The sequence below is a fragment of the Hemicordylus capensis genome, chromosome 3 (genome assembly GCF_027244095.1).
Source record: "Hemicordylus capensis ecotype Gifberg chromosome 3, rHemCap1.1.pri, whole genome shotgun sequence".
NCBI classification, from domain to species: domain Eukaryota; kingdom Metazoa; phylum Chordata; class Lepidosauria; order Squamata; family Cordylidae; genus Hemicordylus; species Hemicordylus capensis.
Genome location: NC_069659.1, coordinates 309,046,920 through 309,062,556, shown reverse-complemented (window position 1 = coordinate 309,062,556; position 15,637 = coordinate 309,046,920). Strand labels below are relative to the sequence as shown.

Genomic DNA, 15,637 nt, shown 5'->3' with positions numbered 1-15,637 from the left:
GGGGGCATGGCTGGGGCGTGAGGTGTGGCCCCTAAAGGGCAGCGGCCCCAGTTCTTTGAACCCATTCGCACAAAGATGGCTCCACTCCTGCTCTGTAATACAAACAGTGAAGTAGGACATGCTCAGTTATTTCAATCTGCCTGGAGCCACAAGGGCATTGTTTCTCTGTGAGTGGGATCTTTTTGAAACACCCTTCAAGCACAGCTGCTAACGTGATGGGCTGGATAAAGGATAACAAACCTAGGTGGAATACCCGAGATATGGTTTAGATCTGCCTGTTCGAGATGAGGTCCCCCCCCCCCGAAATATCAGCTTTAATTGTTTTTATCCTGTGACATTATTTAAATTGTTTCACTCTCTGAATTGTTTTTCATTGTTTTTATTCTGTGAATGAGTTTTAATTGTTTTTGTTTCTATATTGCAATTTGGGCTGTGTACACCACCTAGAAATGTATATATCAGGCAGTATATAAAGACATGGCACAAGTGGAATGTTGTATCCTGGGTTCCCTGCTTCATAGCAAAATACATGTTCTCCTCCTAGGCATGAGACTTTTGTCTAGTGGAGGTGATATAATAATTATAATTATAATAATGCGAAGATGAAGAGTGTCTCTCCCATCCTGTCAACAATATGGTGAGACGTAACTTTAATAAATCTATATCGGATCGGTCGTTGCCCGGGTCAACAAGGACCGCGCCAGGAGCTGGAGTCCCTGGACATCTGGTGGCAAGTGGGCAACAGGGCTCAGGATCTTCAGTTGAGCAACCAGGGCTGGAGACAGCAAAGTTACTGGAAGAAATATCGCTTAACCAAAAAAAAAATATATGAAAACCACCAACAAGGAAATAATGATCTGCTATTACAAGTTTAGTCCAACTAGAAGAGGTTATTTAAAAAGAATGTACCAAATTTGGAAAGAGAAGTATCCAGATACAGAAATAACAGAACAAAGGCTAGCAGACCAGAGAAGATTCATAATAAGAAATAAAGTATTCACAGAAGTTGAGCTGGAAGAACTGCAAAGAGCAACACAGGCTCAAGATATGGAAGAAGAATTACCACCAATTGAAGAAGTTGCTCAGGCGCAGGTGGAGGAGGTGTTGGAAATAGAGGATAGCACTGTTGCTGAACTGTTTCAGAATCAGAACCAGGCAACCTCCCCTTTTGCCTTCACCTCAAAACCCCAAATGCCGTTTAACAGAAAAGCAACAAGAACTAAAGCAAAAAATAACTGAGCGCATGAACCAACAACCATCAGGGTTCGACTTCCAGCTCTAAAAACAGTTGCCAAAAAACAACTTGCTCAGGTATTAAAAGATGTCAATGCTGCACTTGCAGAAATAACAACCAATAATTTGCAAGAAACAAACCAACTAATGTACAGTGCAGCAACAATAACAACACAAGAGCTCAGATATAAGATCAGTGGACCTGTAAAAAAAGAAAGCAGTACATCACCTAAATGGAAGATTAGTTTAGAAAATAAAATCTCCAGGCTTAGATCAGATGCTAGTAAATTGAAAGATATGAAAGACAAGAAGCTGAAGAATGAAAACACCAAACAGTATCTGATCCAAAAATACAACCTAGATTCAAGGAAAATTAGAGAAGTCCTGGAAATAATAAAGCAGCAAATAACAGCAGTCAAAGAAGATTAGCAGATACAAAGCCAGAATTACACAACACAGGCAGAATCTCCAATTCCAGTTGAATCAGAGACGTTTCTACCAAAGCATAGAAGGAAAAATTGCAAGAAACACAGATACACCAAATAAAGAAGAAACAGTGCAATTCTGGGGGAAATTATGGGACAATCCAATAGATCATAATAAAAAAGCAGACTGGGTGAAAGAGGTCAAAAATGTAACCAATAAATGCAAGATCTAATAATAACACCAGAATTAATAAGTGAAAGAGCAAAGAAAATTAAAAATTGGACTGTGCCAGGCGATGTTGAACTGCATGGCTTTTGGTTTAAACACCTAACAAGCCTTCATAAACAACTATCAAAGCAGTTCAATCACATTTTGCAAGGAGGCGATATTGAACAATGGCTAACAACTGGGAAAACTCATCTCATCATGAAAGACCCAGCAAAAGGTGCAGTTCCAAGTAATTACAGACCGATAACCTGCCTGCCAACCATGTTCAAATTATTAACTGGAATAATAGCAGATGAAGTAATGCAACACTTATTAACTAACAAAGAGTTTTCAGTTGAACAGAAATGAAATTGTCCAAACACCAGAGGCACAAAAGACCAGCTGCTGATTGACAAAATGATTTTAGAAAATTGCAAGAGAAGAAAAACAAATCTAAGTGTTGCATGGATTGACTACAAGAAAACCTTCGACTCATTGCCTCACACATGGATACTAAAATGTTTAGAAACAACTGGTGTCAGCAAAAACATTCAGATATTTATTTAAAAAGCAATGAGCATGTGGAGTACACAGTTAACAATCAATGGTGAGACACTTGGCCAGGTTAGCATTAAAAGAGGTATTTTCCAAGGGGACTCACTATCCCCTCTGTTGTTTGTAATCGCCATGTCTCCACTTTCAGAAATACTAAACAAAACAGGCCTCGGATACCAAACATCTAAAACATCCAGTCAAATCAACCATCTGCTGTACATGGATGATTGAAGTTGTATGGAAAGTCCCAGTCAGAAATCGAATCACTGCTAAACACTGTCCATATATTCAGTAGCGATAAAGCAAGTACTTGTCGAGTTTGGACTAGACAAGTGTGCTGCATTAATAATGAGCAGAGGAAAAATAACAAAAACAGAAGGAATAGAACTGCCCAATGGAAGCACCATCAAGAACCTGGAAGAGAAAGAACATTACAAATACTTGGGCATTCTCCAGGTTGATAACATTGCACACACTGAAGTTAAAAGAAAAATTGGAAGTGAATACATCAGGAGAGTTAGAAAAACCCTAAAGTCCAAACTCAATGGCAAAAACACCATACAAGCCATAAACACCTGGGCTATACCTGTTATCAGATACACTGCAGGAATAATAGACTGGACCCAGGCAGAGCTAGAGATGCTAGATCGTAAGACCAGGAAAATCATGACCATCAATCATGCTCTACACCCCCGCAGTGATGTCGATAGGCTATACCTCCCTCGCAGCTCAGGTGGAAGAGGAATGCTGCAAGTCCACCAAACAGTAGAGGAGGAGAAAAGAGGCCTTGAAGAATATATCAAGGACAGTGAAGAAGATGCACGTAAAATGGTCAATAACTCGAAACTATTCAACATCAATGAAACAAAGCAGGTCTACAAGAAAGAACACATCAAGAACCGAGCAGAAAAATGGAAAAATAAGCCCCTGCATGGTCAATATTTGCACAATATAACTGGAAAATCAGACATCACCAAGACCTGGCAATGGCTTAAGAATGGCAACTTGAAGAAAGAAACAGAGGGTTTAATACTGGCTGCACAGGAACAGGCAGTAAGAACAAATGTCAAAAAATCCACAACAAACAGCAAGTGCCACCTTTGTAAAGAAGCAGATGAAACTGTGGACCACCTAATCAGCTGTTGTAAAAAGATTGCACAGACTGACTACAAACAAAGGCATGACAAGGTAGCAGGGATGATACACTGGAACATCTGCAAAAAATACAAGCTACCTGTAGCCGAACATTGGTGGGACCATAAAATTGAAGAAGTTGAAGAAAATGAAGATGCAAAAATATTATGGGACTTCCGACTACAAACAAACAAACATCTGCCACACAATACTCCAGATATAACTGTAGTCGAGAAGAAAGAAAAACAAGTCAAAATAATTGACATAGCAATACCAGGGGATGGCAGAATAGAAGAAAAAGAAATAGAAAAAAATCACAAAATACAAAGATCTACAAATTGAACTTGAAATTGAAAGGCTGTGGCAGAAAAAGACCAAAATAATCCCAGTGGTAACTGGCACCCTGGGTGCAGTTCCAAAAGACCTTGAAGAGCACCTCAACACCATAGGGGCCACAGAAATCACCATCAGCCAATTACAAAAAGCAACTTTACTGGGAACAGCCTATATTCTGCGACGATATCTATAACAGCAACAACATTGACAATAAAATTCAGCCATCCCAGGTCTTTGGGAAGGACTCAATGTCTTGGATAAAACAAACCAGTCAATAACACCTACCTGACTGTGTAAACAAGGAATAATAATAATAATATATTCTTATTATATGAAGAATAAGGGCATTTTCATATCCTGCAAGAGAAAAGGAGAACACAAATTCTGCACCTCAGAGCACAAGGAAATCTGCCAAACCCCAGCGATACAGGAAGAAGGCTTTATAGCCCACCATCTTTATAGCCTACATCGATGAGGACTTTTGCTCTAGAAGATAGTAGTTTGAGCCACAGAATGGCTGTATGATGAGACAGCTATTTTAGGGGGTTTTGTTCCAGAGCTGAATCTCTAGGATAGTTTAGCCCTTGGCCTTAAAGCTGACATTTGTATTTCGATTTCTCCACAATTTGCCTCCCCATTATAAACAGAGCAACTATGGATGTAGTAGCCTGAAATTATCCATCTGAGATATGTCATATGTGAGCAAGCCTATTATGAGTAGCCTGAGAAGATAGCCAGTGTGGTAGAGTGGTTAGTGTTTTTGACTAGGTCCTAGGAGCAAGTGGCTTCAGGTTTTAAATCCCTAAACATGATGCTCATATTTGGGGCAGTTACTATTAAATCATGTATCAAATTATTAAATTGTGGTTCATAGAATTTACTGCAAGCTTTCCTGGGCAATAGGAGAGGAGACATCTGTCCTCTCTTGCTTCAACAGTAACTACACTAATTTCACTTTTCTTTCCCTCTCATATTCAGTGCTTTAGAGGCAGATGGCTTAGCCTCACCAGCTGAATAGCAGCACCTACCTTGAGTATTTCTCCCCTCATTTCTTAATACTTTAATATAGATGAATACATTAATATAGATGATGGGCTACAGAAGGGCTACACAACTTTGGTCCTCCAGCTATTGTTGGATTACACCTCCCCTCATCCCCAGCCATAGTGGTCATTAGTCAGGAATGATGTAGTTCAACATCTGCAGGAAGGCTGAAGTTGTGCAGCCCAGGGCTCCAAGTAATGGGTCACTAAGGACCACAGTGACCCATTAAGGGTGAAAACTCTATTTAATATCACTGATCTGCAATGGAACTATTGAAGCAAAACATCCTTCCTACAGTGTGAGCACTACCTGTAAAGTTAGAGCTAGAGAATGTCATTTCTGCCTTTTCTTTAAATGGGGAATCCACCCACTGAGCACCGGATCAGCTGTTACTCCAGTTACATATCTGTGCTGCCTGCTGTACATACCTGAGTCTGGCAAGCCAGCAAGGTGACACCACGAGCTCACGGAAGGAGCTGCTGAACCAGGTAAGGCTGGCTGCAAACAGCAGGGTGATGAAGGAGCCAGGAACCCCATCCCTTCCCAGAGCTCAGGCCTTCAAAGCAGCCACCTGAATTCAAAGCAGTCACCCGTATTGGCCACTGCCTCCTCCAGAGTAGGCCATCTGAGGGGAGCCATCTGAGGGAAGGCCCTGAGCAGCCAGGTGACCCCTTCTCCTCTAGTGCTGCAGTTTGACCCTGGCATGGCATCACCTCTGCATGTGGGGTTTCAGGGATGATGGAAGTGGTTCTAGGAAAGTGACAGGGACGATAGGTCCCAGAGCTCCAAGATTCCTCCAGGTGAGGGCAACTAACTGCAGGAAGGACAAGAAGCTTTGGCTACTTAGGGGACCCAAGGGGCTTTCGTCAGGGCTAGGGGGTCTTGGCCAGATTTCCTGCTCCTCCTTTAAGAGCATCTCCTTTGGTGTCCAGGTGGGTCTTGACATCAGCATACCTAACAGTGTGCCAAAAGAGCATTGTAATGTCCTCCCAATGCTGATAATCCCTGGGCTTAACAAAGCTATATGGCCTCAGGCTAGGCTCTCTTTCCTCTTCCTTAGCCAGAGAGATACATTTTTGTTCCCCAAAGCCTCCCTTCAGTCTTTGGTGTCTCAACAAGCTCACCTAGAAACCTATCTATCTTCTCTCTCCTCCCACACTGTGCCTGCCAGTTGTGACCTATTTAACTCCTGAGCTGATCAACACCCACCAGCCAGCCAGAGTAGGTGAAAAACATCCCCACACCACAGAATGGAACAAAATTTTCTAAAAACCAGCTCCTGCAGGCACCAACTAATCTTGTCCTGTAAAAACTGTGTGGGCCCCACGAGAGAGTCTGCCCCAATAATGCAGGATTGCAGACCTCCCCACTGGTATCCCCACAAACAGGGTTGGGCTGTGTATACCACATTATCCTTCTTTACCAGTGGGGCAAAAATCACCTCATGAGATCGGAAGGGAGTGCAGTTTTAAAGAAGCCACATCAGTAATTTTTCAGCTACTCCCTGCCTGCTGAGCACAATTATCCAAAGGATAACCACAGCATTTTGAGATCTCTTTGCAAACCGAAGAGTTATTCTACGGGGAAGAATGATGGGTTAAGCTAGGAGAGAGGGGATGCCAGCCCAGAAGGTGACACAAAGCTAGCTGTTGTTTCAGAAAAGATGCCCAAACCCCAGCTGATGCTATACCTGTCAGGCACCTAAATAACAAACCTCAGCTTTTACCATTACGGGTGTACATATTACAGGTTCCGGACACTAGAGAGGATAAGCACATTGTGTGTGCCACTGGAAATTTTTTCAAAATAAGCTTTAATTTCCGATCTGCCTTTCCTTTTTACTAATGAATAGCATTGCAAATGAGGATAGCAAAATCCTATATAATACGAAGGAACAGCTCAGCAGGGAAGTCTATAATCTGGCACGTATCTGACAGGTGTAATAATTCATTTTCCTAGGGAGGATTCCACTGGCCGCGCAACTGCCAAAAATGCAGTTCTCCCCAGAGGAAGGCAGGTGGCGTAAACGTACAAAGGAAACCTCTACAGAACCCCACAAACTAACGCTTTTTCTGCAGCTTTCTTTCTCAATAGCTCAGCTGCGCGTTCGATTTCCCCCCCCCCACTCACCACCGACTGCGGTGACGTCACTATACCAGTGGCGAGTCAGGTGATATACACTATAAGCGGAGGGAGCTGTCCTGGTGCTGAAAACAGTCCATACAATCTCAGCGAACAGATTACGAAGACCATGCTTTAGATTGCCTCTGCACACAGGTAAGCAGATTTTTTCTTTCTCTTTATTTGACTAATGGAATGGAAGACCGAATGCACATTGCCTCTGCACGCAGCTTCCGCTGCAAAGATCAGGCTAAAGCAACACAATTGCATAATTAGGAAACGTCTGAAATTCCAACCTGATGCGCTTCAGTTAGCACCGTTGAAACAAGGTTTTACTCCGCAGTTAAAGCTGTCTTCCCCATCCTATGATCTGATTTTCAAAATTAAAAATAATCATAAGGGAACTTCTAAGATTTCACATAAAAGATATGCAAACAAATTACAGTATACAGCGCAGTATAATAGAAAAGTGATAGTAATTTCAGTTGCTTTTAATACATCGTCAACATGTGCTGATGAGAAGCTCATCACTATTACTCAACTGTCTTAATAACTGATAAAATTCCATAGCTGAAAATCCTGAATGCTCTGAAGATAATGAGCATTTGGTTCAGTGGCAGCAGATTTATACCCCCTGAATGCCATCTCAATTAAACAATAAAGCTCAAATTCAACCATAAAGTTGGAGTTTCCCCCATAAACAGTTATTTTGAAATATTATAACATAGCCCAGTATGAATCTACAAGATGTAGCAAATGGGAAGTGCAATAACTGCCATGGAAAGATCCCTTAAATTCTTTTTTCAATCTTTACCTTTAATATATTTTTTTAAAATGAAAGCTAGAACTGAATCATATCATAGAGAACCATAGAAAAGTATAGTTTTTCATAATATAAATTTCCAATGTACTCTTTTGTCTTTTTATTTTGAATATAAACTTAACTTTCATCTAGGAACTAGAAAAAGTAATTTACATTTCTGGTACAAAGTTTTATGGACCAAAATGCAAGAGAACACAGAATCAGTGTATGATTTCAGGATTAAAACATAACTAAACACTATACTTTGTATAAGTATACTGTTCTTTAAGATACTAAGATACTGCTCTTTACTTGGTAAATATTGTTACACTCTAATCCATATGTTGGCTTATATATGCTATGTAATTTTAATTAAATATACAAAGATGTTTTTCTTCATAAGTGCATACATACATAAGTTTTACTAAACGTTGTTCAGGCTTTGGTAAAATGCAGAGCTTTCAGTAACAGAAGGCAGGTGTTCCCCACTGGATTCTGAAGGGAGAATCTTACACGCTGTTTTGAAGTGCTTTTGAATCAATATTTGCCTTTACATTCAGTCTTAATAATTAACAAATTGTTAGGCAGCATATAGGGGTAGTCAAAGTGCTCATTTGAAGCATAGCTGGGGGAAACAAGACAATTATGTGGAACTAGACGCTACTTTAATTACCGCAGTATGTGAAATTATTTCATACTGTGTTGCAAAAAACCAAAACAGAAAAAAAAACCCCACCATTCTTACTTGAATGACGGGGTGGGGGGAGCAGCAATTTTCTAGTCAGAGAGCAGTGGGCGTGTGCTAGCATTAGGGATTAAAAAAAAAAACACCTCATGAATCAATGGCATCTCAACAGGGCATTTTACAAAAGCAAAGGGGAGGAAAAAAACATGAATGGACTGAAAAAGGTTAATGTGGCAAAGACTATTTTATTTCTGGCATAGTTGTCATTTGCCATGGTTTATTTGTTGTGTATAAAAAGGAGAAAGTAACAACCTTTCAAAGATCCCAGATCTCCTTTGAACAAAATTTTAACTGGAAGGCAGCTTTTAATCACCTTCCGACCCTAGTAAGCTGAAGAAATACAGCGTGTCTGTGTGTCTGTGTGTGTGTTTGTGTGTGTGTGTGAAAGAGAGATGGGGGGGGGGGCAGGGAGCAAAGCAGTCTAGGCAAGGCTTCCGGTCCAGGACTCAATTGCTGCCAGAGTTCAATCCCATATCTGTTTTCTATGCCTATACTGCTTCTGCTTAAGCCTGGAACATATGGAGTAGGAACAGATACCACTGCCACTCACTACTTTATTTCTTCACCACTGAGTAACTACAGAAAGTCCTCACACATCAGAGATTGCAGTGCAGAGCTCCCTAATCAGAAGGTGTTATTTCTAGACAGATCAGAGCCTTGGCAGCAGTCATTTTAGGACTTAAACACTAATCTAGCCTTTTAGAAAAATGAATGAACTATGTAGCTCACTAGCTACTCCCATAGGAAGGATAGTACAAGATGCTATGGGGAAAAGTATATAAAACTCTGGACAAACAACATCTGGCCAATAATGTAATTATTGGCTGGAATGATCGTATCTACTCTGGACTATATACTATTCCTTATGAAGAAAATTGGGGGGTGGGGGGGGTGGGACTGCTTTTCTCACTACAAATAGGTTTTCAAAGATGAAATTTACCAAAATAATAGCGCTATGATCCAGCAGAGTGGTTTGCTTAAATCTGCTGAAAACTAGGCATAGTATGCCTGTCCTGGATTGTAGTCTGTGCTTCTCATATTTTGCTTGCCTTTTAAAAAAATGTAGAGACATTTAATGAACTTATTTAGCTTACGATTAGGCACCTTACCTACCTTGTCTCAGATCACTAGTTAGTTTATTCATTTCATTATTTGTTTTTACGTTTGTATCACATACTTCCTTCAAGGAGTTCAGAGCACTGTACATGGTTATGTTTATCTGTACAATAACCTGTTAAGGTCTGGATGAATCAAAATAAGCTCAGACTGAATCCCACCAAGACTGAACTACCCTCAGCCCTCATACCGCCAACAGCTGGATGTGAACCATGTTTTAGATGGGATGGTGCTGCCCCCAAAGGAGCTTGTACGTGACTTGGGGGTCCTTTTGGATTCGCACCTCCTGCTTGAACAGCAGGTGGAGGCTGCAGCCAGAAGTGCTTTTGCCCAGCTCCATCTGATTCGTCAATTACGCCCTTACTTTGACCGGCAAGCATTAATGACAGTGACCCATGCCCTTGTTATCTCCCGCCTAGATTATTGTAACGCCCTCTATCTAGGGTTGCTTTTGAGGACGATTGGAAAGCTACAACGGGTCCAGAATGCAGCGGCTCATTTACTTATGGGTGCCAGAAAATATGACAGGGTAACACCTCTCCTGCAGTCATTGCACTGGTTGCCTATTTGCTACAGAGTTCAATTTAAGGTCCTGGTTTTGACCTTCAAAGCCTTGCGGGGTTTGGCACCTGTTTACCTACAGACCCACCTCTCCCATCCAGTTACATCTTGTCCGGTCAGATCTGGTCAGATGGCCCTTTTGTTGGTCCCCGATATCCGAGAGGTTTGGGGAGCTAGGACCCATGAAAGGGCCTTTTCGGTTGCTGCCCCACTTCTCTGGAACTCCCTTCCCCTGCAGATTCGTTTAGCTCCTTCTCTGTCGATTTTTAAATCTTGAAGACTTTTCTTTTTTGCTAGGCTTTTACCCTGTAGTTTATCTATTCCCCCTTGCCCCGTTAGTTACTTTAGTTTTATTTAGAATGTAATTTTAATGTTGTCTTGTTTTGCATGTTTTTGTACACCGCCCAGAGTCTTCGGAGTGGGCGGTATATCAAACATTTCAAATAAATAAATAAATAAATAAACCCTGTGAGGTAACTTAGACTGACTGGCCCAGAGTCACCCAGTGAGATTCATGGCTGAATGGGGATTTGAACACAGGCCTCCCTGGTCCTTGTCCAACTCCCTAGCCACTATACCACAGAGGTGTAGTGTCAAACTTCCCTAAGATAATCAGATACTTGGCAAACAGTCAAACAAAGAGGAGATTCTTACGATGAGCCAAAAGCAGGCTAAAGGAGCCTAGCCTGCTTTTGGGTGAGCATGAGAACCAGGCGAACCCGGGGTCCTCAAAGCAGGTAATCTGCTTAGGTAGCCCTTCCCTTAGACGAGGTTAGCGGAAAGAGCGCTCCGCTAACCCCGTCTATTTGATCATGTATTGCCACAGTGCGGCTCCATGCCACGGCAACACAGGAGGAGACCCCCACTGGGAGACTGAAACAAGCCTCCCGGCCTGGGGGTCTCTCCAGGTTGCTCCGCATGCTTGAATGAGGCATTCTGGAACCTCCGGGGGCCACGTGGCCCCCGATACCTGCAACCCCTACAGGCTCTATGATGCAGCCAGATATCGTGTGGGTGGCCGCCTTGATCATCTGTGGGGAGAGTGGGCTAAGCCCGCTCTCCCTGCAAACCCCCCTTCCGGTGCGTCTCACTGATCATGAGACTCTCCTCAAAGTCAAAGGCAAGGCTAAAATATATATTCTGTGACAAGAAAAACCCAGATTCTGTACTGGGGTGCACAATTTCAGCTCTCCAGCTATTGTTGTGAGAGCTATCATCATCCCAATGGCCAATAGTCAGGGATCTTGGGAGTTGCAGTCCAACAACAGCTGGAGGGCCCAGGCAGTGTTTGAAACATAAGAACAGCCCTGCTGGATCAGGCACAAGGCCCATCGACTCCAGCATCCTTTTACACAGTGGCCCACCATATGCCTTTGGGGAGCCCACAGGCAAGAGGTGAAGGCATCTCTCTTGCTGTTGCTCCCCTTCAAATGGTTTTGAGAGGCATCTTGCCTCTGAGGCTGAAGATGGTCTATAGCCACCAGACTAGTAGCCATTGATAGACCTGTCCTCCATTAATCTGTCTTAGCCCCTTTTAAAGCTGTCCAAGCTAGTGTCTATCACCATATCTCATGGCAGAGAATTCCATAGATTAATTACGCGCTATGTGAAAATGTACTTCCTCTCAATGGTCTTAAATTTCCTGCTCTTCAGTTTCATGGGATGACCCCTGGTTCTAGTCTTGTGAGAGTGGGAGAAAAAATTCTCTCTGTCCACTCTCTCCATTCCATGCATAATTTTATACACCTTGCTCATCTCTCTCCATAAGAAATAGAGAATGTATTCCACAAACATCTCTTTAGATTCTGAGATTGCCTCACCCAAGAAAGTAGGATGAATATGGAAATATCTAGAATGTTCTTTTCAGTTAAAAGAACAAAAACAAATCAAAGGGGAGGGGAAAAACCTAAATTCTATATCAGGTAACATGCTCTGTGGACAGCATTGAGGATTGATTTTTAGGATTGATCTCAAAATAATGTTACCATAGATTAATAAAAAGCCCTGAAGATGGCTTTTGAACTTGAACCTTGATTAATTAAAGTGCCCAGAGGTGCATTATATGCTGTGAAAAAATTGCCATAACCTTACAACCCAATGCCATTAATTTCAATCCAATTAACTGCAATTATAATTAAAATTAATAGGGACTTATGCTGGCCCCATATCTATAGAAATGCTATTGCATTTAAGTCACCCCCAAAATCCTTATGATATTGTCTATGACTTCTAGGTTAAACTGTCATTGTTGTGAGCACTTGGGCTTCAATGTACCATTTTGTGTCCTTGGGCTTAAATGATGTTCCAGCTGCAACTCTCTGTGTTAATTTTCATATTCTTTATTTTAAGGAAACCTTTCAAACATGGCTGATGCTCAGACCTCTTGGCTTGGAACAGCCTTTCCTCTTGCTCTACTTTTTGCTCTAACCTGTTATGCCAATGCTGCTTCATTTCAACGTTACCAGAAGCTCCAGAAGGATCCAGACTACCTAATGAAAAACTTGCAAAGGCTCCCAAGCCCAGATATGATCAAAGCTCTGGAGTATATAGAAAACCTTAGAAAACAAACTAGCAATGGAGACACAAGCCCAGATTATGACTTCTATCAAGGTGCTCCATCTATTATTCAGTCAAAAGAGAGCAATGATCAGCACCACATGCCAGATAATCTAAGGGAATCTTTGTCCAGTGATGAGTTACAGTGGGTTAAGGCAATGTTGGAAGCTTTAAAACAAGGAGAAAAAGAATCAAAGGGCACCTCAACAGAAAGCAAACCTTATCCCATCAGTACAGACAATGCCTTCCTAGATGGAATGACTGATGATTATGATGATCGTACTTGGCTTGATACACGGCGCAAACATTCAAAGATGCCCCATGTTTACTTTGAAGAAAATTCAAGAGACAGTCCTTACAAACGGACAAATGAAATAGTAGAAGAACAGTATACACCGCAAAGTCTTGCTACTTTAGAATCAGTATTTCAGGAGCTGGGGAAGATGATGGGGCCAAATAACCCAAAAAAGGAGAGATTTGATGAGGAACAGAAATTGTATGCTGATGATGAAGATGATGCCTATAAAGGAAATAACATCGCTTATGAAGATGTGGTTGGAGGAGAGGACTGGAATCCAGTAGAGGAAAAAGTGGAAAGTCAAACCCAAGAAGAGATCAGAGACAGTAAAGAGGAAATTGAGAAAAATGAAGAGGAAATGGATGATGATGTGAAGAGATCAGATGTCTTTGATGAAGGTGTGAGAAAAGAGAACAAAGATCAAGTATCAGATGATGTTTCAAAGTTGATGGATTATTATTTGAAAAAGATGATGAGCAGTGTTGGAAATGACAACATAAGGCTCAAGCAAAGTGAAGACAAGAGAGCAGCCAGATTTTTTGGAAAGCAACTTGATCCTCAGGCTATTTATCAGTTAATAGAAATATCAAGGAATTTACAAATCCCACCTGAAGATTTAATTGAGATGCTGAGAGTCGGAGATAAACATCAAAGTGAAAAAGAGCAAGAGCTTGAGCTCCCAGAAGACATTAATGAGATACCTGAAATGAATTTAGATAATTCAGATTTATACAAAAATAAAGTGAACTCTTTAAAAGGTTACAGAAAGCAGCAACTTAATTTTTTGCCAGATAACCTGCCTGAAGACCTCAATGTTGAAGATATCATAAACCTTTTAGGGACCGAAAATGTGGGTAACCAGAAGCTTGTAAATCAACTCAATCAAGAAAATGGTTTGCCCAGAGTATCCTACATGCCTGGAAGATTTAAAGGACATCCACTCCCCAAAGCTTCTTGGCTCAACCATTTGGAAAGGAGACAAATGGAGCAGGAAATGCTGAATGAAAAGGAAGAAGACTTGGCAGACTACTTAGCCAAGGTGCTCGCAAAGTATCCTGAAGTTGTCAATACAGGTCAGGTGAAACAAATTCCACTTTCAGTTTCATCAGAAGATGACTTGCAAGAGGATGACCAATTTGAGCAGGCCATCAAAGAACATCTAAATCAACTGGGCTCCCGAGAATCAGACAAATTCAGCAAAAGGCTATCAATGGCTCAGGAAAAGGATGACACACAAAACAGACCATATATGGATGAGGATATGCTAGCAAAGGTTCTGGAGTATCTAAACCAGGAAAAGTCTGGAAAGGGAAGAGACCACATTACCAAAAGAGCGATGGAAAATATGTAGTTGTTCTAATATGATTTTTCTTCATTGTGTTGACTCCTACCCCGATTCAGTTGTGATTTACTTTTCTTTAACAATTTGGGGGATGTTCAGACATTACACTTAACTACTTTATGCACCCACAGGTGTTCTTCTGGCACCTACATTTTAATGGGTGTGTGTGTGTGTGTGTGTGTGTATGTATATATATATATATATATATATATATATATATATATATATATATATATATATATTCTCATTTTAATGAAATGAAACAGGCACTCATGGAACTCAACTGTAGCTGCTTCTGTGATCTCTGTCATATATTTTGGAATGTCAGATATCACAGGTATTCCCACTCCTGAGATCCATGAATTCCCCAGCCCACACATTAGATTGCTCATGTAAATAAACATGCCCTGCAGGATTCCTGCTGGTACATACAGTAGGCTAGTTCAGTGTCTCAGCAGGTCCCAGTGATAGATGATTTGACATTGAACAGTCTGTGTAAACCTCTGAGCTGTTCTGTTGTTTATGGGTAACTTTAAATGTTATCTTGGTCAAGTAACAAATTGCTTCAATTTTTTTAAGAAACAGGTTTATGACATAAAGTGAAATCACATAAAACAATGACCACGATAAACCATGATAAAGGCAGAGTGACAACTGTAATATATGAGGTTTTTTAAATTAATTGAACTATTTTGTTATTGTCTGTGGTGGTTTTTTTTGTGTGGAGTACTGAATAAAAATGAAGCATTATTTATATATATATATAGTTTTATTTACAAAGCTTTTTCTATCCTGTGTTTTACTGTTGATGAATAAATATTATTTCTGGACAATAGATCATATTTTGCTTTGAGTTATTTATAGATTGCTTTGCAGTTGACAAAGACAAATGTAGAGCTCAGTCCTATTCTTGTTTACTTGCACATAATTCTGGCTGGCTGACATACAGGGCAAGGCTTCATCAGTGCAGCAACAGAGCAGCCTAACAGAAATTTGCAACTAACTGCACTGGTACACCAGCAAAGTGACAATTTTGGATGCCCTCCCCTTCCCAAGGAAGCCATCTGTGTCATCCAAAAATACATCCCTGAGGGCTGTGCAACCCTTGGGGACATATTTTTGGGTGAGGGTTTAGAGGAGGGAATAAAAATTGCCAGTTTC

General features: G+C 41.1%; 1 protein-coding gene across 1 annotated transcript; it reads left to right on the top strand.

Annotated features, from left to right (window-relative positions):
- The first annotated feature begins 7,072 nt into the window (after positions 1-7,072).
- On the top strand, positions 7,073-15,311 carry SCG2 (secretogranin II). The gene is made up of 2 exons (XM_053311145.1): positions 7,073-7,212; positions 12,630-15,311. Exon 2 carries the CDS (start codon positions 12,644-12,646, stop codon positions 14,483-14,485), a length of 1,842 nt encoding a protein of 613 aa, XP_053167120.1. The 5' UTR covers positions 7,073-7,212; positions 12,630-12,643; the 3' UTR covers positions 14,486-15,311.
- The last annotated feature ends 326 nt before the right edge of the window (positions 15,312-15,637 follow it).

What these genes read in the sequence shown, in the direction of transcription:
- SCG2 (XM_053311145.1), top strand. Translation starts at nt 12,644, where the DNA reads ATGGCTGATGCTCAGACCTCTTGGCTTGGAACAGCCTTTCCTCTTGCT.